Source organism: Myotis daubentonii, chromosome 3 (assembly GCF_963259705.1).
Source record: "Myotis daubentonii chromosome 3, mMyoDau2.1, whole genome shotgun sequence".
Lineage (NCBI taxonomy): Eukaryota > Metazoa > Chordata > Mammalia > Chiroptera > Vespertilionidae > Myotis > Myotis daubentonii.
The window spans coordinates 205711754-205732680 of NC_081842.1; the positions used below are offsets into that span (position 1 = coordinate 205711754).

At 49.2% G+C, this 20927-nt stretch overlaps 1 protein-coding gene across 1 annotated transcript in view; it reads left to right on the forward strand.

Moving 5' to 3' along the window:
- ASAP3 (ArfGAP with SH3 domain, ankyrin repeat and PH domain 3) overlaps positions 1-20927 on the forward strand; it is a 48619-nt gene that overhangs the window by 15020 nt on the left and 12672 nt on the right. The window contains 6 exon segments of the mRNA XM_059690852.1: positions 9537-9609; positions 9705-9850; positions 12277-12351; positions 13464-13513; positions 20388-20546; positions 20795-20906. Of these exon segments, the coding sequence (XP_059546835.1) occupies positions 9537-9609; positions 9705-9850; positions 12277-12351; positions 13464-13513; positions 20388-20546; positions 20795-20906 (615 nt within the window).

Sequence of the window (20927 nt, forward strand, 5' to 3'; positions counted from 1 at the left end):
AGCAAACTTAGAGCATGACATGAAAGGGCACTTCATGTTTGCATGAGCTTCAAACATTCGTTATGTGACTTGATTCTCAGTGGGAGCGGGCTGGAGCAGCAGCGACTGTCATTCCCATTTTGCAGGTGCAAATTTGCCTAGAAAGGCTGGGACTCACTCAGGGTCTCAGAGCTAGGAAGGAACTGGGTCTGGAATAGAACCCAGGTCTCCTCACTCTACATCCTGTGTCCTGTGCTCTTTCTAAGTGTCCTCTTTGTATTTAGGCCGCGGAGCTTATGGCCACCTTTAGCCAGCAGATCAGCCCTAACCCCTTCCCGTCTCCCCTTCCTGTCCCTTGCCCTCCATTGGTCACCGGTGCCCAGCCCTCAGGTTGACTTCTCCAAAACCCGCTCTCTCCCATCCCATCCTCTGCTGAAAGCCAGGCCCAGACAGCTGCCCATTGACAGGGGCCAGATCACTAAGGTGTCAAGAACCAGTTTCAGGTAACTCAGTGCAGTGGTTCCCAACTTCACCTCTTGCCTTCTTTTTTTAAGTTAGTTTTGTGGAAAATTTCAAACATACACAAAGGTAGACTCACCCAGTTTCAATGACTAATAATTTGCCAATCTTATATTTTCATCTACTATCTCTAACTTTTTTCTGATGATGGAGAATTTAGAATATTCAGAACAGAATAATGAACCTCCCCCCCGCCACTTACCCGTAACCCAATCCTGCCTTCTCCACCTCCCCACCTGCTTCCCTCACTCTCATCTTATTTTGAAGCAAATTCCAAACATCATATCATATCATTTCATCCTTAAATATTTCAGCGTGAATCTGTAGGCAGTAAGGCCTTCTTTTTTGTTGTTTACATAACTACAATACCATTATTGCACCCCCAAATGTTGACAATAATCCCTAAATCATCAATTACCCAGTTTTCAGATTTCCAGCCACCTCATCATTGTTGTAACTTCAAGTTTATTTTCTAGTCAGGCCCATGTGTGTCCACTTGTTGATGTATTTTTAAGCCTCTTAGAGTCCCGCTCCATCATTTGTGCACTTGTCTTTTGCGGTCCACATGTTAAAGAAACTCGGGGACTTGTCTTGTGGTTCCATGCAGCCTGTGCTTGCTGTTGCATCCCTGTGCAGTGTAACGCGTCTCCATCTCCTGCCTTCCCATAAGTTGGTAGTTGGATGTGGAAATGAGAAACCATGTGTTGGTTTCTTGCATTCTACGTATCATTTCATTAAATGTTCTAAGTCTTTTAGTTTGCTTATTAAAATATCATTTTAATTTTCACACTGAACATGTCCATATAACTTAATCTCCTTGTGGACATCAGAGTCAAAGATCAAAAGAGCCAGTATTCTGCCACCTCATGGGAGGACCCCTCTTTTTAAAAATTGATTTTAGAGAGAGAAGAAGAGAGAGAGAGAAACATTGATTGGTTGTCTCCCGAACGCACCCCAACCCCGGAGATTGAACTTGTAACCTGGGCATGTGCCCTAACCGGAAATGGACCTGCAACCTCTCAGTTCCTGGGAGGATGCTCAACCAACTGAGCCACACTGGCCAGCGCAGGACTCCTTTTTAATGTCAAAGTTTCAGTGACTTTCCCTCAACAGTTGTCCTAGGGCCCACAGGGAGTTAGTTATAGTCTAATCATTTTGGTCCCAGGTCCAAGTGTTATAAGCACTTTACCTGTGTGAATTCATTGAATCTCCCCACCTTCTGTCTGTGTGAGCTCAGGCTACTTTATTTCCCTCTCTGGGCCTCATTAACTCATCAGCCAGATGGGGACAAAAGCAATGACAACCTCATTGGGATGCTGTGAGTCTTAAAGAGTGGGTGTCAGACTGCTTTACAAACTGTAAAGCCCTGTACAAGATTCGGTATGTATTCCTTTTTAGTGTATTTGCATAGCCAATGAGACCTGGGGCAAGAAACTCACCTGAGCCTTCGTTTTGCAGCCTGTAAAATGAGGAGTAGTGTTAGATTATCTCTAATATTCTGTGACTTCATCTCTCAAGGAACAACATCATGGTCCAAAGCAAAGATAAAGGTTTCATCTGTGTCAATTCTAGTGTAATAGGTAGAGCAGTCTTAGCAGAAAGAGGAGCAAACCCCAGGGTCAGTGGGAAAGAGACTGTGATTGATTAATGATAGCTGTAATGGTCATGGGATGCCACAAACGTGGTGCCTATGTCTTATAATAGTCCAAAGGAGTGAATGTCTAATGGTAGAATTTAATATTCAACTCCCAAGGCCTTAGCTTTAGCAGCTCTGCCCTCCTTGGCTGGGTCGCCATAGTAACCACAGCTGGCTCTGAGAGATCACAGGAATGAAGAATGGGTCCTATTGATGAATCCTGATTGGGGGGGGGGGGCATGCATGTGGCCTTTCCTAGCAGGACAGCTGGGCATGGCCATCGTGCTGCCATCTGTGGACTTTTGCCTGCAGAGAAGACAAACCAGAGAGTCAGAGCAGTGTGTGTGTGCGTACGCGCATGCGTGCGTGCATGTGTGTGTGTGTGCATGTATGTGCGCACGTGTGTGCGTGCATGTATGTGTATATGTGTGTGCACGTGTGTGTGTGTGTGCGTGTGTGCATGGTTTGGGTGGAGTGGGCCAGTGCCACCAGCTGGAATTCAGGCTTTGTCTAGGACCAGCCAGGCAAGGCTATCAGCAGGCCTCCCATTGGTTTCCCAAGTTCAGACATGTCCCTGAGGCTGTGTTTTGCCTGTCTTTGTCCAATGCCTGCCCAGGCTCTTGCGTGGAGCCATGGGCTCTTAGCTTTGAGAGAAATCTAAGTGGTAGTCAATACTAATCCCAAATCCAGTGCCTGGATCGTTCTCCGGAACCTGAAGTCCTCAGATACTCAAGTGATGGGAAGCGTGCTCATTCCCAGGGGTCATTTATTTTTTCTTAGGAACTTCTTCCTCTGGTTGAGCTGAAATCTGTTTTTATCTCCCCAACTTCCACCTCACAGCCCTGGGAATCCTCCCCAGGGCCAACCTGTAACAGTGGTGGGGCCCCAGCTGCAAATACTCCAAGGGCTATGCTACCAAAGGGAAAACAGATCTGTAGCTTTGCAGCTGGGCCCCACCACTGTTAAAAACTTCACTTTCTTTGGATAGGTCGGTCTCTCTCTCTCTCTCTCTCTCTCTCTCTCTCTCTCTCTCCCCTTCCTCCCTCCCCTAAGTTTGAACAGATGGTGAGAGGATATGGTAGAGGTGGTGGAGTTCGGGTTCTGGTTCAAAGCAGGTCTAGTCCCAGGATCAGAAAAGCCGTGTCCTCTAACCTTTGTGGGGCAGCCTGTTGGTATGGAGGGAACATTGGCTGTTGATTGGCCAGGCCTCGGTTTAAATTAGGACTCTGCCATTGTTCAGCATTCTGTGACCTGGACATACCTGGACATGTTCCTTCCCTTGGTAGCTCTATCTCTAAAATTTGAATGATGATGCCTATCTCAAAGGGTGACTGGGGGAGTGACAAATGACATTCCTGGCACAGAGCCAGCACTCCGGATGTATAATATTTTGCACTCTGTGGCTGCCCAGTGGCAGCGGTTTCAAGGCCACCGCTCTGTACCTGCGGTTCCCACATCTTGCTGAGCAGGATTATTGGGGATGGAGAGGGTGGGGAGAGGCACCTTTAATTAGCTCAAGGAAAGTTAAGAGATTCCTAAACCAAATTGAGTTTAATTTTGAAATAGATAACATTACGAGCTACCAAATTATCCTATATAATAAAAGAGTAATATGCAAATCAACCGAATGGCGGAACTACTGGTCGCTATGATGCGCACTGACCACCAGGGGGTAGAGGCTCAATGCAGGAGCTGCCCCCTGGTGATCAGTGCACTCCCACAGGGGGAGTGCTGCTCAGCCACAAGCCAGGCTCATGGCTGACGAGAGCAGTGGCGGTGGCGAGAGCCTCTCCCGCCTTCACTGCAGGAGGGTGGTAAGGAGGGAGGGGTTGAAGGGTTGAGGGGTCCCAGACTGCGAGAGGGATTTCTGCCTGCCAGACACAGGCTGGGCTGAGGGACGCTCCCTCTCCTCCCCCCAGTGCAAGGATGTGGTGCACCAGGCCTCTAGTAGTGTTATAAGCACTTTACCTATGTGAATTCATTGAATCTCCCCAACAACCCTATGTAGTAGGAACTATTATTATCCTCATTTCATGAAGAGGGAAATTGAGGCACAGAGAGAACACATAGCAAGTACCTAAGGAGCTAATATTAAAAACCAGGTAGTTTGGGGCCAGCCCCATACTCTTGTCAATGATGGTTTACTGCATCTCTGAATTAGACCAGTGATTCCCAAACTTTAGTATGCATCAGACTCACCTGGAAGACTTGTTAAAACACAGTATTTCTGGGCCCACCCCAGATTTTCTGATTCAGCTAGAGAATGTGCATTTCTAACATATACCCAGGCGATGTTGATGCTGCTGGTTCAGGGACCCCCACTTTGAGAACAACTACTGGGGGTTAAATGGACCCAGACCTTATTCCTCCCCCCGTCCCCTTCCCCAACCTATCCAGGCTCAGGCATGGGGAATAAGGGCTGATCTCACACAGAGGCAGAAAACAAGCCACAGTAAGAATCATACTCATTCTTTCCAAATGCCTCAAGCTTTGGCACATGTCTGCGATCTCATGTGGGTCTCATAGTAACTCTGTGAGTTAAGTGGAAAATGGATTTTTCCCGCCATGTTTTACTATTTTTCTCCCATTTTAAAGAGGAGGAGGTTTGGAGAACTGACTGGGCTATTATCTTGCAGGGAGATTATTTTGGGGAGACTGGGGCTAGCACCTCAGCTTGCGACACATCACTGCGCCTTTCCCCAATACCTTCCCATCCCCAGGCTATGATCAGAATCTTCTCCTTAAAAATATTTTTCTTTATAAATAAACTCTTATAAAAAGCATTTTTCTTTAGCTTAAGTCTTTGCCGATTGTATCAGAGTAAATGATTTATACCCCAGTGTAAACGATTTTCGGGTATTTTCTTGAGAAGAGGGTGATTAGAATTCTCCCTTCTTGTGCCCCCTTCAGGCACTTGTGTGTTTATATGTCTGTGAGGCGCTTGAAGGAAGGCCATGCCTGGCTGAAAGAGGCATCAGTAGATGCCTGTTGGAATGAATGAATGAATGAAAGAGCGAACTATGTTAATCTCCTTGCCCACTTAAAAAACAATTTCTTTTTTTTCCTTTTGTGTGTGTGTGTGTGTGTATGTGTTTGTTTCCCAGTTGTTGTTTTTTTAATGTTTGTTTTTGTTTTTGTTCTGTGTTGTTTTATTGCTGATTTTTAGAGAGAGAGGAAGAAAGAAACATCAGTGTGAGTGCAAAACATCATTTAGCTGCCTTCTGCACACCCCCTACTGGGGCTCGAGCCCAAAATCTTTCCGCGCACGCACGGGAATCTTCCCAACCAACTGAACCACATTGGCTGGGGCTCCTCGCCCCTTCTTCCCAGAGCAAGCCTCTCTCCTCTAGCAGTCCTACCGTTTTACCCAGCGCCCTATGCTGCCTCACAGCACAGTCAGTCTTAGTTCCTTTTCTTCCTGTCCAGTCCTAGAGTCAAGCATCATAGCTTAAGCCTTAAGCAGTGGTTCTCAACCTTCCTAATGCCGTGACCCTTTAATACAGTTCCTCATGTTGTGGTGACCCCCAATTTCATTGTTACAAATTGAACATAATTAAAGCATAGTGATTAATCACAAAAACAATATGTCATTATATATGCGTTTTCCAATGGTCTTAGGCGACCCCTGTGAAAGGGTCGTTCGACCCCCAAAGGGGTTGCGACCCACAGGTTGAGAATCACTGGCTTAAGGGAAGCCTTCCCTGCTCTTCCTGAGCAGACAGGGCTCTGCTTCCCGTGGGCTCCCTGGTACCTTGTTCATCTAATCCAGGGGTGGGCAAACTTTTTTTGACTCGAGGGCCACAATGGGTTCTTAAACTGGACCGGAGGGCCAGAACAAAAGCATGGATGGAGTGTTTGTGTGAACTAATATAAATTCAAAGTAAACATCATTACATAAAAGGGTACGGTCTTTTTTTCTTTTTTAGTTTTATTCATTTCAAACAGGCCGGATCCGGCCCGCGGGCCGTAGTTTGCCCACGGCTGAGTTTTACCAGTACCTATTTACTTGGCTCTTTCTCAACCCTTAGATAGTGATGTCCTGAGAGCTGAGATTGCGCCATTTTTTTTTATTGTTTAAAGTATTACAAATAGTAGTACATATGTCTCCTTTTCTTCCCCATTGACCTTCCCCTGGCCTCCCCTACGCCCCGGCACATGCCCTCACCGCACCCCCACCACCCCCCCAGTGTCTTGTGTCCATTGTGAGATTGTGCCTTTTACACAGGTTATGAATGCATAGCAGACACTCAATAACTAGTTCTTTCTGAGAAGCCATTTCCCGATATATGTCTGACAAAGCTATCAAGGGACAGTTTGTGGGTGATTAAGGTGACATCCCCGCCTGTACAGTGATAGAATATTCAACGTAACAGGAGCTGGAAAGTTACCAGAAACCAGGGCAGCCCTTTGCTCCTGCCTTTCGGTGGCAGCATGGGTCTCATGCCTCTTTCTACATATCTGCTTTGTTCTTTTTTTTTTGCACATGGTGGGCAAGGTTTCGCAGCTTAAGCACATTCAGTCATTTAGCTAGCTTCCCAGGGCCCAATTCCAAACTCCTTGGAGAGAGAATCGAATTGGCCTACTTTGGCTCAAGTGTCCACCCTGGTCCAGTCAACGCTGGAACAAACAAGGCAGCAAGGGTTCACCTCTAGAGAAGAGGACGGCAGTTTTCAGAGAGTGGATATCGTGGGATGGAAAGATTCCCCAAAAGGCATCTAGAGCATGGACTTAGTAGACCTCTCAGGTCCGTGCCTAGGACTTTGCAAACTGTCATTCATTTAGGTAAACAGTGTTGAGCATCTTCTGTGTGCTAGGCACACAGATCTACCTTCTAGAGCAAGCATGTCAAACTCGCGGCCCGCAGGCCGCATGCCTCGTTTATTTGGCCCGTGTTAGCCTTCGAGTTTGACATGCCTGTTCTAGAGGGTTTTCTAAATCTCTTTGGAATTTGTTCACATCTTTACCTTGTACTGTCTTTTGGAGTGAAGGCATCGCTCCTTAAGTTGATCACCTCTTAGCTTTCCCTTTTCAAGTTTCAAGGTGGGGATCGAGGGCTTCGGTGGACACGTGTCTCCCCATCCGGGTCTTTGGGAACTATAGAGATGCAGTGTCCTTTCTCCTGGGTCTCCCCAGTAAAAAGAGTCTTAGTTCCTTAGCTATTCAATTATGTCCCAATCTCCCTAAGTCCTTGACTTTCTTTCTTCAGTCCTGTGATGGGCTTCCACTGGCCCTGAACATGAAAGTCTCTCAAGTTCATACTCAGAGAGGAGAATATTAGGTTTCTAATCCATATAGGAAAAATATCCAGGATTTGATGGACCTTTTTAGCACCAGCAGCAGCTGCTGATCATGATCATAGGTCCTATTCATTGAGGACACACTCTGCTTAACACCATGGAAACCCTTTATGTGCATGATCGCCTACAAAATAATCCTCATACCAACCCTGAGAGGTGGGCACTGTTTCCTCTCTTTTACAGATAGCTGGTCAGGGAGCTCAGAGACAATAGGCAACTTGCCCAAGGTCACACAGCACCTGGGCGGTGGAGCTGGGCTTCAAAACCAGACCTCCTCCCTCCAGAGGCTTCCCACATGCCAGAAGCTCCCGAGAACATGCCGCAGGGCCTCTCAGCTCTGCCCCGTCCATGCCCTCTGTGAGCATTGTTTACAGTCCTCGCAGACACCATTCCAACGTGTTTGCTAACTCTTCTCACATTGCAGTAACTCTTTGGAGATGAAACTCTGATCCCATTTAGTCGCTGGACAAAACAGGTGGGGCTGAGGTCAGGGCGGGGCCGTGGATGGAGCACTGTCATGGGGCACCCCTGGAAGCCCAGCCTTGCTGCCTGCCCACTATTTGACTCTGGGCATGGCCCTCCCCTCTCTTGGCCTCAGATTCCTAATCTGTGGCTCTGTGGGCCCTTTGCAACCCTAACATTCCAACTTAACTATATATTTCATGAGGGTTTCCGGAGATTGGCAGCTTCCATGTGGGGTGAGCTCACCTAGAGCATGGGAGGCCGGCTTCTTACCATATCTTCTGGCCTTCCCCAGTCTGCTAGTTGTCCTGTAACCTCTGAACTTGGACATGGCCTGATGTCGTCCCACCAGTTCTCTCCAGTGGGATGTTGAGTGTGTCCCATCTGATCTCACTGCCCACCCATGGTATCCCGCCTCTGCCTCCTCGTCCTCACATGGCTGCTTACGGAGTCAAGGATTTTGGGAGCAAGCATTCCCCCATCATGTCTTTTTTAAAATATATTTTTATTGATTTAAGAGGAAGGGAGAGAGAGATAGAAACATTAATGATGAGAGAGAATTATTGACCTGCTGCCTCCTGCACGCCCCCTACTGGGGATCAAGCCCCAAACCCTGGCACGTGCCCTTGACAGGAATCGAACACGGGACCCTTCAGTCCACAGGCCAACGCTCTATCCACTGAGTCAAACCAGCCAGGGCCCCCATCATGTCTTTCGAGAATGTAGAGATGTCCACGTTTTCTCTCTGGTCTTTTGCTAAGCATTTTATACATATCCATAAAATCATTAATTCCCTCAGCAACTCCTCGAGTCCACAGTATCATCCGTACTTTGCAGACCAGGCGTCCAAGGCTCAGAGAAGATAAGAGATTTGTCTAGGGCCGAAACCGGTTTGGCTCAGTGGATGGAGCGTCGGCCTGCGGACTGAAGGGTCCCAGGTTCGATTCCGGTCAAGGGCATGTACCTGGGTTGCGGGCACTTCCCCAGTGGGGGATGTGCAGGAGGCAGCTGATTGATGTTTCTCTCTCATCGATGTTTCTGACTCTCTGTCTCTCTCCCTTCCTCTCTGTAAAAAATCAATAAAATATATTTAAAAAAAAAAAAAAAAGAGATTTGTCTAGGTTGACACACTAGTTAGTGCCAGAGTTGAGCGTCAAGCCAGGCCTGGCATATCCCACTACACTATATATCTCGAGATCTCGGCGTTCACTCAGCCTGCATTGGAATCGGGGAGAAGCTGCATTCCTCCTGGAGTGGGGGACTGGTCCATGGTTTTCTGGGTAGAAGAGGGTGATCTGTTTATGTTGAGGGAGGTTGTAACGGAGAAAACTATTTTTTTCCTTTTAATATATTTTTATTGATTTCAGAGAGGAAGGGAGAGGGAGAGAGAGATAGAAACATCAGTGATCAGAGAGGATCAGTGATTGGCTGCCTCCTGCACGTCCGCTACTGAGGATCGAGCCCACAACCCAGGCATGTGCTCTGACCAGGAATTTAACTGTGATCTCTTGGTTCATAGGTCAAACCACTGAGCACACCAGCCGGGCTGGAAACTCTATATGTTTGTTTGGAGGGTGGGATCATGGAGTCAGGCACCCCTCCCAGCTGGGCATGCCTGAACCTCTGTCCACATTTGCTTCCAGATGCTGGAGGGAGACCAGGCCATCCTGCAGAGAATAAAGAAGGCTGTGCGAGCCATCCACAGCTCTGGCCTTGGTAAGTGAGCCCGCTCGATGCCCAGCCTGGCCAGGCAGCCCCTTCCCCAGCCCCAGCCTGGAGCTAACTCTGAGCTCCCTTCCCTATCTCCACAGGCCATGTGGAGAACGAGGAGCATTACCGAGAGGCCGTGGAATCCTTAGGCAACAGCCACCTGTCCCAAAACAGTCACGAGTTGTCCACCGGCTTCCTGAACTTGGCCGTGTTCACCCGCGAGGTGGCCGCACTCTTCAAGAACCTGGTGAGGCCCCTAATCCCTCCTCAGGCAGCCCCCAGCCCAGGCTCAGGGTAAACCTCGTGGACTGAAGAACCTGGCCAGGAAAGGGTTGGTTTCCACCCTTCTCCCAGGTTGTCACTGACCTCTAGTCTCCCTTGATCTCTGACCCATGACCTGAGATCCCTTTCTAGTTCTGACCTGCCTTTGCATTCTTCTTCTCTGACGTCTCACCCATATCTTTTCTCTTTGTCTCTCCCCCTTCCTTTCTCTCCACCCTCCTCTATGTCTTCTGTGGTGACTGCCCCTGAGCAGAAGGGATCTCACAGTGGGGAAGGTTCCTGTTTATGCCACCACCAATCCTCAACCCTCTTTGTCCTCCGCTTTCCCAACCTCAAAGCCTAGACCCTGCCTTGTCTCAGCAAGCCTCTCAGCTCTGCAGGGGGCCTCATGGCCTCAGGTTCCTTCCTGAGACTGCCTCCTCCTCTGTCCTTGAGTCCCTGCCTCGAGGCCACCCGAGGTACAAGCTCTTCCCTGTGGAGGCCTGATTCTCAGTGTTAACTTCTTAATCCTGGAGCACAGCTCGGTGGGGTTGGTTGTACTCTTGTCCCCAGTTCACAGGCCAGGAAACTAAGACATGAGTTAAGCAATTGCCTGAGGTCAAGTAGCTGGATTTGAACCCGGGTTGTCTGGCTCCAGCGTCTGACCACAAGCCTGGCTCTGCCCCCTCCCAGGAAAGCCCCTCGCCCTCCGGGCTTCCTTGGACCGGCTCTAGTGGCTGGAGTCCCACCAGTGCCCTCCAGGGCTTGCAGGGTCACACCTCCAAGAAGCACTCAGTGCAGTGATGGCGAACCTATGACACGCGTGTCAGAGGTGACACACAAACTCATTTTTTTGGTTGATTTTTCTTTGTTAAATGGCATTTAAATATAGAAAATAAATATCAAAAATATAAGTCTTTGTTTTATGATGGTTGCAAATATCAAAACATTTCTATATGTGACACGGCACCAGAGTTAAGTTAGGGTTTTTCAAAATGCTGACACGCCGAGCTCACAAGGTTCGCCATCACTGACTTAGCGGTTAAGTACCTGGATCTCGGACTTAGGCTGGGCCTCGAATCCCTGCTCTGCTGCTCACTAGGGGTGTGACCCTGGGTGAGTCACTCAGTCGGCCTGAGCCCCAGGTCTCTGCTCCGTACAACCGGGATAGTGATGGCACCCACCCCACAGAGTTGTAATGGGGATCACACGAGTAAGGGCTCAGTAAGTGTTACCTAATATTGCCATCTGTCATTATATCTCTTTGTGCAGCATGGCCTCGCACACTGGCCTACACACAGAGGCCTTTCTGTGTTGGAGCTGAGCTGAATTAGTGACCTCCTTTGTCTCTACCTCTCTTCGCCTTCTGTCACTCAAGCTGATGTGTGCTGAGGGTCTACCCCGTGGTAGGCCTTGTACCAGGGGTTGGTAACAAAGGAGAGAGTCGGGCTCTGCCTCAGAGAGCCACGGTCTAGTGGGAGAGACAGGAACTGATGTGGGCTGATACCAAGTATTACCAGCGTGGCACAGACCCAAGGATCCAGCAGGTTGGTCTGAGTAGTGCTGCCATGGTTCCGAAAAGGAGAGGTCAGCATAGGCCACAGGCAGGAGTGGTCAGGAAGACTTCCTGGAGGAGGGGGGCCTGGGCTGTACCTTGAAAGGTGGGCTGAAATATTAGACAGGCCATTGCGGTTGCCAAATAACAGAAACTCAACCCAAACGAGGTTAATTTTTAAAAGGGGAATTCATTGGCCCCTGTAACGGAAAGTCCAGGAGTGCTACTGGCTTTAGGCTCCTCCTTTCTCTTTGATAGTTTCTCCTGTCTCTGTTCGGTGTCATATCTTATTGGGAGAAAGATTGCATCTTTCTTTAGGCTTTCTCCCATGGCAGAAAAGTCCCAGAAGGGATCTGATTGGCTGGCTTGGGTCACGTGCCTGTTCCTGATCCAACCACTGTGGCCCAAAGATGGGGTACTCTCTGGTCAGCTCTGACTCCTCTCTTCTCCCCATGTGACCACAGGGGAGACTGGGGCTTAGACTGAGGCCTCCAATCCCTGCTCTGCTGCTCACTAGGCGTGTGACCCTGGGTGAGTCACTCAACCCGCCTGAGCCCCTGGGCACGACAGGAGGACTTCAGAGAGTCAGAGAGGGGAGGGAGGGTGCTCCTGGCAAGAGGACAGAGATGGGACTGATCGTGGATGTCCCTGGGGCAGTGAGGTGCTGAGGCCGCCTTTAAGGGCTGCAGCTTTTATGGGAAGCCGACTGCACCACCCCCTTCTACCTTCCCATCTTTGCATCTTTCTCTCCCCTGCTTCCTTGACCCCCAGCGATGTCCTTTGCCTCATGATGCTTCCCTGTACTCAAGCCCCTTGGGGCTGGGCAGATGGTCACCCAAGGTCTCTGCTCTTTCCAGGTTCAGAACCTGAACAACATTGTCTCTTTCCCGCTGGACAGTCTGTTGAAGGGGCAGCTAAGGGATGGGCGACAGGTGAGTTTCCATGTGGAGGGGAGGGTACCCAGAGGTGGTGAGATACTGCAGGACAGGGGCGGGCAGGGGGCCACGGGGGAGGCCAAGCAAGGCGGTCACAGTAGAAGTACTGACTCCATATTGCGGAACCTTGGGGGACAGGAGCACCTGGCTCTGGGGTTAGCCCGGGATGGCCGGCCTACTGTCTGCCAGGGCCCTATGTGCAATAGCTCATGGAATCCTTACAGCCTTAGGAGGTGGGTCCTGTAGGTACTCTCATCCCCATTTTGCCGTTGAGGAAAACAGGCCCAGGCACCCTGCTTACAGTTCACACAGCCAGTCAGTGGAGGGGCCAGTGTGGGACCCAGACTCCCGACAGCTCCTGGCTTGAGGCCGAGTGGAGCTCGAGACGGCGACAATAATCTCCCTGGAAAGGCTGCCCTGGGAGGTCCAGGGCAGGAGCTGTCCTCCCCCCCCCAAAGGCTTCCCTCCTTGCCCCAGGCTAGACTCCAGATTGGGAACCACCCAAACCAGACAGGCAGCTTTTCACCTGGCTGGCTGGGGCACCGGAAGCCAGGGCTGCTCTGAGGGTGTGAGCAGCTGGGCCCCGGCAAACTAGGCCAGGGACCAGCCAGGCAGCACTGGTTTGCTGTGTGACCTTGGGTAGGAGACCACAGGGGACGCTTTTTAGCTTCTCAGTGCTTCTGTCCTCTACCGAATATCAGGATGATCTACACCAGGCAGGAGAGAATGGTGGGGTAAAGTTGGGGGGGGGGGGGTCTGACCTCCATCCTCCCCATCTTTATCCTCATGGTGATCTCTATCATTTGGGGGCAGACCCCCCCCCCCAAATCTCCCCACAGCCTGGGCCCACCAAACCCAACTGATTCTTGGAAACTGTGGGAAGAGGTCAGGTGGGAGAAGGGGCTCAGCCCTGAGAAATAGGGTCAGTTTCTGTTGGGGGTTGGGGGCAAGTTTACAGTCAGGGCTATGGGGGCAGGGGCTGGTTGGAGTATGGCTTGAACAGCATAGAGGAGCACAAAAGTGCAGGGTTCCTCTGAAGGAAGCAAAGTGTACTGTTGATTCCACACCCCAGGTGCCCCATTGGGCAAATTGTTCTTTTTAAACCACAGGATTCCAAAAAACATCTGGAGAAGGCGTGGAAGGACTATGAAGCCAAAATGTAAGTGGCTGCGGCCAGTGGTTTGTCCAGGAAAGTGACCTTATGTTGCAACAGGAGGCTGGATTGGGGAAGAACCTAACGCTGCCGGGACATGTCACCCAAAAGCACAAGACATCTTGCTCTCTAGAGGCGGTTACGGGAAGTGGGGTGGTTGTGGTGGGGGTGGTTTATGAGCAGGCCTCACTGGAGTCTGGGGGTTGAACCACAGACCGCCAAAGGGGAGCTATTGTGAAGGGACCTCAGAATGCTGCTCTTAGAGACCCCGCTGCTCGGTGGTGCCAGGTGTGCAGAGACAGAGAGGAGCTACCATTTCCCGAACACCTCCTACGCGGATCATTTAACCCTCACAATCACCCAGCCCTGTGAGGGAGATATTAGTATCCCAATGAGCAGAAAAGGAGTTGGAGACTCAGAGAGGTTAAGTCACTTTCCCAAGACCACACAGCTAGGCAGATCTTGGGTTCGTGTTCCTTGATCCTCTTTCTGCAATACCAAGTGGTATCTATAAACATTTAATTGGAAGAGAGGAGAAGGAAGTTGATGTCATACCCTGGCCTCTTGTGTACACCACCAATGGCATCATGGGGACAAAAGGAGCCTCGAGGCAGAGTGGAGCTCCAAGGTGACAGAAGGTCATGGTTTGATTCCAGGTCAGGGAACGTGCCGGCAGCACAGTAATTTTATCATCTGGTTCCTACATAGTTGAGCATCTACCTAGGAACCAGGAGGTCATGGTTCGATTCCTGGTCAGGGCACATGACTGGGTTGCAGACTGGATCCCCAGTAGGAGGCAGCCGATCAATGATTCTCTCTCATCATTGATGTTTCTATCTCTCTGTCCCTCTCCCTTCCACTCTGAAATCAATATAGATAGATAGATAGATAGATAGATAGATAGATAGATAGATAGATATAGATAGATATATATAGATATATAGATATATAGATATATCTTTTTAAAGAGTGGGGGAAGGAAGAACTAGCAAAAACTAGGAGGAAAATCTTTAATTCCCAAGGCTGAAGTATTAACATCTTTCTATTTTCTATATATAAAGAAATATTTTTATAAAACTGAGATAATAGTCATATTGTTTTGTAATCTTTTTCGCGCTTAAAAGTGCATCTCTCTACGTCATTACATATTCTTATACAACGTCACTTACATGGTGCAAGGTGTGCCAACATCTGCATAATCAACAATGTATTTCATCCGCCCCTATCATTGGGGAGGCATCCTTGAAGCTAAATCTTTGTTCCCACCCATAATTATTTCTGTAGGTTCGATTCCAAGAAGTAGGTTCCGGAGCTTTATTGTTCCAGCTCCCAGAGCCCTGGAGAGGGACCTCCCTGAGTCTGAATGAAGGTCATGACTGCTCCCTGCACCAGCATCTCCATTTACACTCCAGCTTGGGTGTAGATTCTGTGGTCACATGTGTGGGAGCTATTTTGGGCGTGGCCATCTGCTCTCATTAGAGGTGTGGACACAGGCTATGTTTTTCTTTATAATTTGATGGGGTCACATGGCTTTTCCTGAGCTGCCTTGACTAGGCCTTAACCTTTTAGGGCATTATCTACCAAATGGGAAGAATAAACCTTACCCTGTTGGCTTTCCCCAAGAAGCTCTGCTTTTACCAGTTTATATATTGAACTTGCCTATGAGGTTACACTTAAAGAAAAGATTCTGTATAATTGATGGGGGAAAGGGCTTGGCTATGACTATTTAGTGAGTTGTCAATAGGGCCTGGTCTAGAACCCAAAGCTTCTTAGTCCAATGTTCTTCCTGCCATGCTATGTGGTCTCCTGGCTTTGGACAACAGTGTTACATAGGTTGAGCTACATATCCTGGTACAGGTATCTGTGTATATTTCTTTATATATGTGTGTGTTTTTATTGATTTTTAGAGAGAGGAAGGGACAGGGATAGAGAGGTGGAAACATTGATAACAGAGAAACATCAGCGATTGGCTGCCTCCTGCACATCCCCCACTGGAGATGGAGCCTGCAATCTGGGTATGTACCCTGACCAGGAATCGAACCAGTGACCTCTTGGTTTCTGGGTTGACATGCAACCACTGAGCTGCCCTGGTACATTTCTTTTTATGAGTGTTTCAGGTACAGCTAGCTATTGATGAGTAATTCCACCTCATTCTTTTTTATATATATATAATATATTTTTATAGATTTCAGAGAGGAAGGGAGAGGGAAGAGAGATAGAGAATGATGTGAGAGGATCATTGATTGGCTGCCTCCTACATGCTCCCTACTGGGGATCGAGCCCGCAACCCAGGCATGCGCCCTTGACCCGAATCAAACCTGGGACCCTTCAGTCCTCAGGCTGACGCTCTATCCATTGAGCCAAAATAGCTAGGGCCCACCTCCTTCTTACAAACCAGTCTCGGCAGCAGCTGGAAGGGCCCAGGGTCCTGATAGCATCTGTGTGGTACCACCCGCAGTCTCACCCCTGGGTTGTTCATGTAGGAGGAGGGTTCCCCTCTCCAGCTGGGGCCGCTGAGAAAGGCATCACAGGTCCTGTGCAGGGGCCACGGGTGTCTAGGCCAGCGGTTCTCAACCTGTGGGTCGTGACCCCTTTGGGGGTCGAACGACCCTTTCACAGGGGTCGCCTAAGACCATCGGAAAACACATATGTAATTACATATTGTTTTTGTGATGAATCACTATGCTTTAATTATGTTCAATTTGTAACAGTGGAAATACATCCTGCATATCAGATATTTACATTATGATTCATAACAGTAGCAAAATGACAGTTATGAAGTCGCCACGAAAATAATTCTATGGTTGGGGGTCACCACAACATGAGGAACTGCACTAAAGGGTCTCGGCATTAGGAAGGTTGAGAACCACTTGCCTAGGCTGTTCCACGTGCAGGACTGTTTCCTCATCTGCAAAATGGGGCTAGGGATACCTTACAGGGTTGACGTGGGGATGAGATTAGTGCAGTGCCTATGAAGCACCTGGCCCTGCATTTCAACAGGTATTTCTTGGCCATCTTTCTGAGCCAGAACCAGGACCAGAATAACACAGCAAGGCGCCGAGAGGCAGGAGCCCAGGGCTCTGCTCCCAGCATTCCCTTGGCCAGCGTGGGATCGTGGGCAATCACTTCCCTTGCCTGGGTCTCAGCTTCATCATCTGTAAAATAGTCCCTGACCATGATCTATCAAAAAAGACACGGTGGCCCTAACGGGTTTGGCTCAGTGGATAGAGCGTCGGCCTGCGGACTGAAGGGTCCCAGGTTCGATTCCAATCAAGGGCATGTACCTTGGTTTTGGGCACATCCCCAGTAGGGTGTGCAGGAGGCAGCTGATGGATGTTTCTCTCTCATCGATGTTTCTAACTCTCTATCCCTCTCCCTTCCTCTCTGTAAAAAATCAATAAAACATATTAAAAATAAAAAAAAGACACTGTGACCATCACCAGCTGGGGGAAGGCAGGAAGGAGGGATGGAACAAATCTGAGCACAGTGCTGGGTACCAGCGCTGTCCCCAGGGCTCTAGCACCAGACAGACCTGGGTTCAAATCCTGCTCTACCACTTAGCTGTGACTTATCATCTCGGGCCCCTCATCTGTAAAATGGGGGATTGCTTTAGTGCTTAAAAATAATAATTAGTGATAATAGCAGCTAGTAGTTATACTTACGTAAGAGCTGCCTTTGCACCAGACACGTGATGAACCCTTTACATCTGTTATCAGATGCATTGCCCTTGGCAGGGAGAGGTGCTGTTATTAAAACTTGGTGGATCCCACTACGTTTTATAAGCAAGGAGAGAGGTGGCTCAGTAAATAGTGAAGCACAGAGTGACAGAGCCATCATCAGCACAGAGGTGGCAGGAAAGGAGGTGGTTTTGTTCAGGCGGAGGGGAGGGTGGTTGGAACAGGCATCACAGGAGACGGGGTTCAAGGGCAGGCTGGTGGGTGCTTGATCCGTTTTGATCCCCATCTTCCTCCTCTGTGACCTCCCCACCCCGTAACCTGTTCCCCATTTCCTGAATGGTATTGCTGTCATCTCCTTCTCCAGTTACCTTAGTCTTCCTAGTAACTAGCAATTCAGCACTTTTCTTTCTTCTAGAGCAGCGGTTCTCAACCTGTGGGTCGTGACCCCTTTGGGGTTCGAACAACCCTTTCACAGGGGTCGCCTAAGACCATTGGAAAACACATATGTAATTACATATTGTTTTTGTGATGAATCACTATGCTTTAATTATGTTCAATTTGTAACAATGAAATTGGGGGTCACCACAACATGAGGAACTGTATTAAAGGGTCGCGGCATTAGGAAGGTTGAGAACCACTGGTCTAGAGAGTGGGAGGGAGGGGGAGAGACAGAGAGAGAGAAACATTGATGTGAGAGAGCCCCAACCAGGGCTGGGGATCTAGCCTGCAACCAAGGTACTTGCCCTTGACCGGAGTCGAGCCCAGGACCCTTCAGTCCACAGGACTGATGCTCTGTTCACTGAGCCAAACCGGCGAGGGCACCATTCAGCACTTTTCACTCACTAGTTCTTTTTACTCCTCTGCTGCCACTCCATTCAAAGGAAAGAAGAACCATCCTAACATTTGAAATGTTTGTAAAACATTGGTGATCCTTTGAGGACAGGGAAGGCCTGGGAGTTGTTATTTTATGGATGGGTGGGGGTGGTGGAATAAAAAGCACTCCCCAGCTATTAGTATGAGGTGTCTCAGGTAATATTAGGCGACTATGTCAGACTTTGTAGGGTAAACCTCTGTAAATTACCAGAGCTGACGCTGAGGGGCAGAGCTATGGTAATTCACGAAGTCGTGTATAATACTTTACAGCTTATCTTCATCCTAAGCTAACTAACTCTGTCCTTTAATCTCCACTAGACCCTGTATTTAGAATATTGAATAAATAACTAAAAAAAGTACCCTATACTAAAAAGATGATCTAAAGATTATCACCAATAGTTCTTATTTAGTCATTAGTATCATTATCATCATCATAATCCTGCCATTTATTGAAGATTTACTGTATGCCAGGGACTATACTAAATGTTTCCCATGTACTCACATCTTCTGAGCACTAGGCAGTATTAGTCTCATTTTTAAAAAGTATGTTTTTATTGATTTTAGAGAGAGAGGAAGGGAGAGGGACAGAGAGATGGAAACATCGATGAGAGAGAGACATCGATCAGGTACCTCCTGCATGCCCCCCACTGGGGATCAAGCCCGAAACCCGGGCATGTGCCCTGACCAGGAATCAAACCAGGAACCTCTTGGTTCATGGGTCAGTGCTCAACCACTGAACCACATCGGCCAGGCTAGTCGCATTTTTGAGATGGAGAAACTGAAGCTTAGAAAGATTTATGAAGGTTGAGTAAGTGAGGGAGCTGCCGTTCCGATCCAGAATCCACATTTCTAGCCACTGAACTATATGGTGACTTCCTTTCTGCCCATTCACTCTGCAGCAGACATCTTTCATGGCCCCCTATATAGAGCCTCCGCATCCTTTGTAAGAGCTGCGTAGTATTCTTATATGGGGACAGAGCATAATTGATTTAACCACTTCCTGTTGATAGACATTTAGCTTACTTTTCATTTTTCACTATTGAAAAATATAATAATAGTGTACACTTGAGAGAGTCCCTGCCCCTCCCAGCTGCTCTGCCCGCTCAGTCTCCCGCCCTGCTTAGCAAGCTCCAGGCTCTGCCAACACACTGCAAGGCCAGCCGTGTCTCTCTCTCTACTGCTCATCTTCAGATCCAAAAAGAAGCATGTGCCCTGATCCAGCTCTTATGTCCCCAACTCCACCACCCTGCCACGAGCTCCCACTTGGAATGAAAAATAACCACTTGTGAGAAAATGTAAATAAAAATTCAAAAGCCTGCATAACCCCACTCTAGAGCAGTGGTTCTCACCCAGGGGTGATTTTGCACCCCCTCCCTCACCCCCAGGGGACATTTCTGGGTGTTACAACTGGGTAGATTAGCATCTAGTGGGAGAGGTCATGGATGCTGCTAAGCATCCTACATCCACAGGACCCCATCCCCCAACCTCCCCAACCCCGCAACAAAGAATTATATGGTCAAAATGTCTTCAGTTCCAAGGCTGAGAAATAGCTCCACATACAGATTCTGCATTTCAACACTGTCCCAGAGGTCTCACCTCAGTAAGGCCTGAAGCTTTAGTGCCCGAAGGAACCAGTCCAGGCCATCGCTCCCTCGGTTTACAGATGGGAAACTGAGGCCTGGAGGGGCCTATAGTCTTCCATGTACTAAGTCTTTGGCATACTGATCTCATCTGGGTACAGATAAGGGTCCCCATTTTCCAGGTGGGAAGACTGAGTCTCGAAGGAAATGATGCAGCTCATAATGCAGCCCATGGCTGTCTTCTCTGCTCAGGGCTGGCACCCACTTGAGATGTCTCCTTTATACAGGTTTCATGGTCACGTGTGCCCAGCCTCCGATATGGAAATACTCTCCTGGCTGGGGGCGGGTGGTCTGATGGGTGTGGCATTTCGCACAGTTCCCCCCATCCCCAAAGGGCGGGGGGGGGGGGGACGCGGGGGACAGACAACCCTTAAGATCTACAGGGAGAAGGCCCAGTTACTTTCAGTTACAGGGATGGGAAGCCCTTTCTGTCTTCACTTAGAAAGAAAAGAACAAAGGTTTTCTAAGTTTTAAATAGGAAGCTCCATGGCTCAGAAGCTCCAACCCACTGGGTGCTACATTCCTTCCAGCAAAGTCAGCGGTGGTCACCCCAATTCCCACCTGGCCCTCATCTGAGCTCATCACCTCCCTGAATAAAAACCCTTAAGTCCTTCCCATTGCTCTTGGGAAAAAGACCAAGAACCTTGACTGGTTCTGAATCAGGCTCTGCATGGTCTGGCCCCTCTTTAGCTCACCTGGAACCACCTCCCTCTCCATCTGGGCTCCTGATCCCTCCTGCCTCCGGCCGTCACATGCTCTGGTCCTCCTACCCAGCCCTAGATACCTCCAAAGCAACTTCTCAGACTTCAGATCCCAGCTCAAACATCAATTCCTGGGCAGCCGGAAAAGGTCGAGTCCCCCACTTTACTCTCCCACCGCTCTCCTCCCGGCTGTGATTTGATTCATGTCTTTCTCCCCCAAGATCCAGTGGGTTCCCCGAACCTGCCTTGTTCACCGCGTCCCCCAGCCCTCCCACACTGATGGCACACAGGAGGGCCCCTCACTCTCCTGTGCCCGTGGCAGAGAGGAGGATGTAGGGATGGCGGAGCATGCAAGGGGCCAGGAGATGTTCAGGCCTCTCTTTCCTTGGGGCCTAGGACCAGGCTGGAGAAGGAGAGGGACCGGGCCCGAGTGGCAGGGGGAAGCCACGGGGAGGTGGCCCAGGACACACAGAGGGAGCGGCGCATCTTCCAGCTGCACATGTGCGAGGTAACGGCTGCTCCAGAGGGG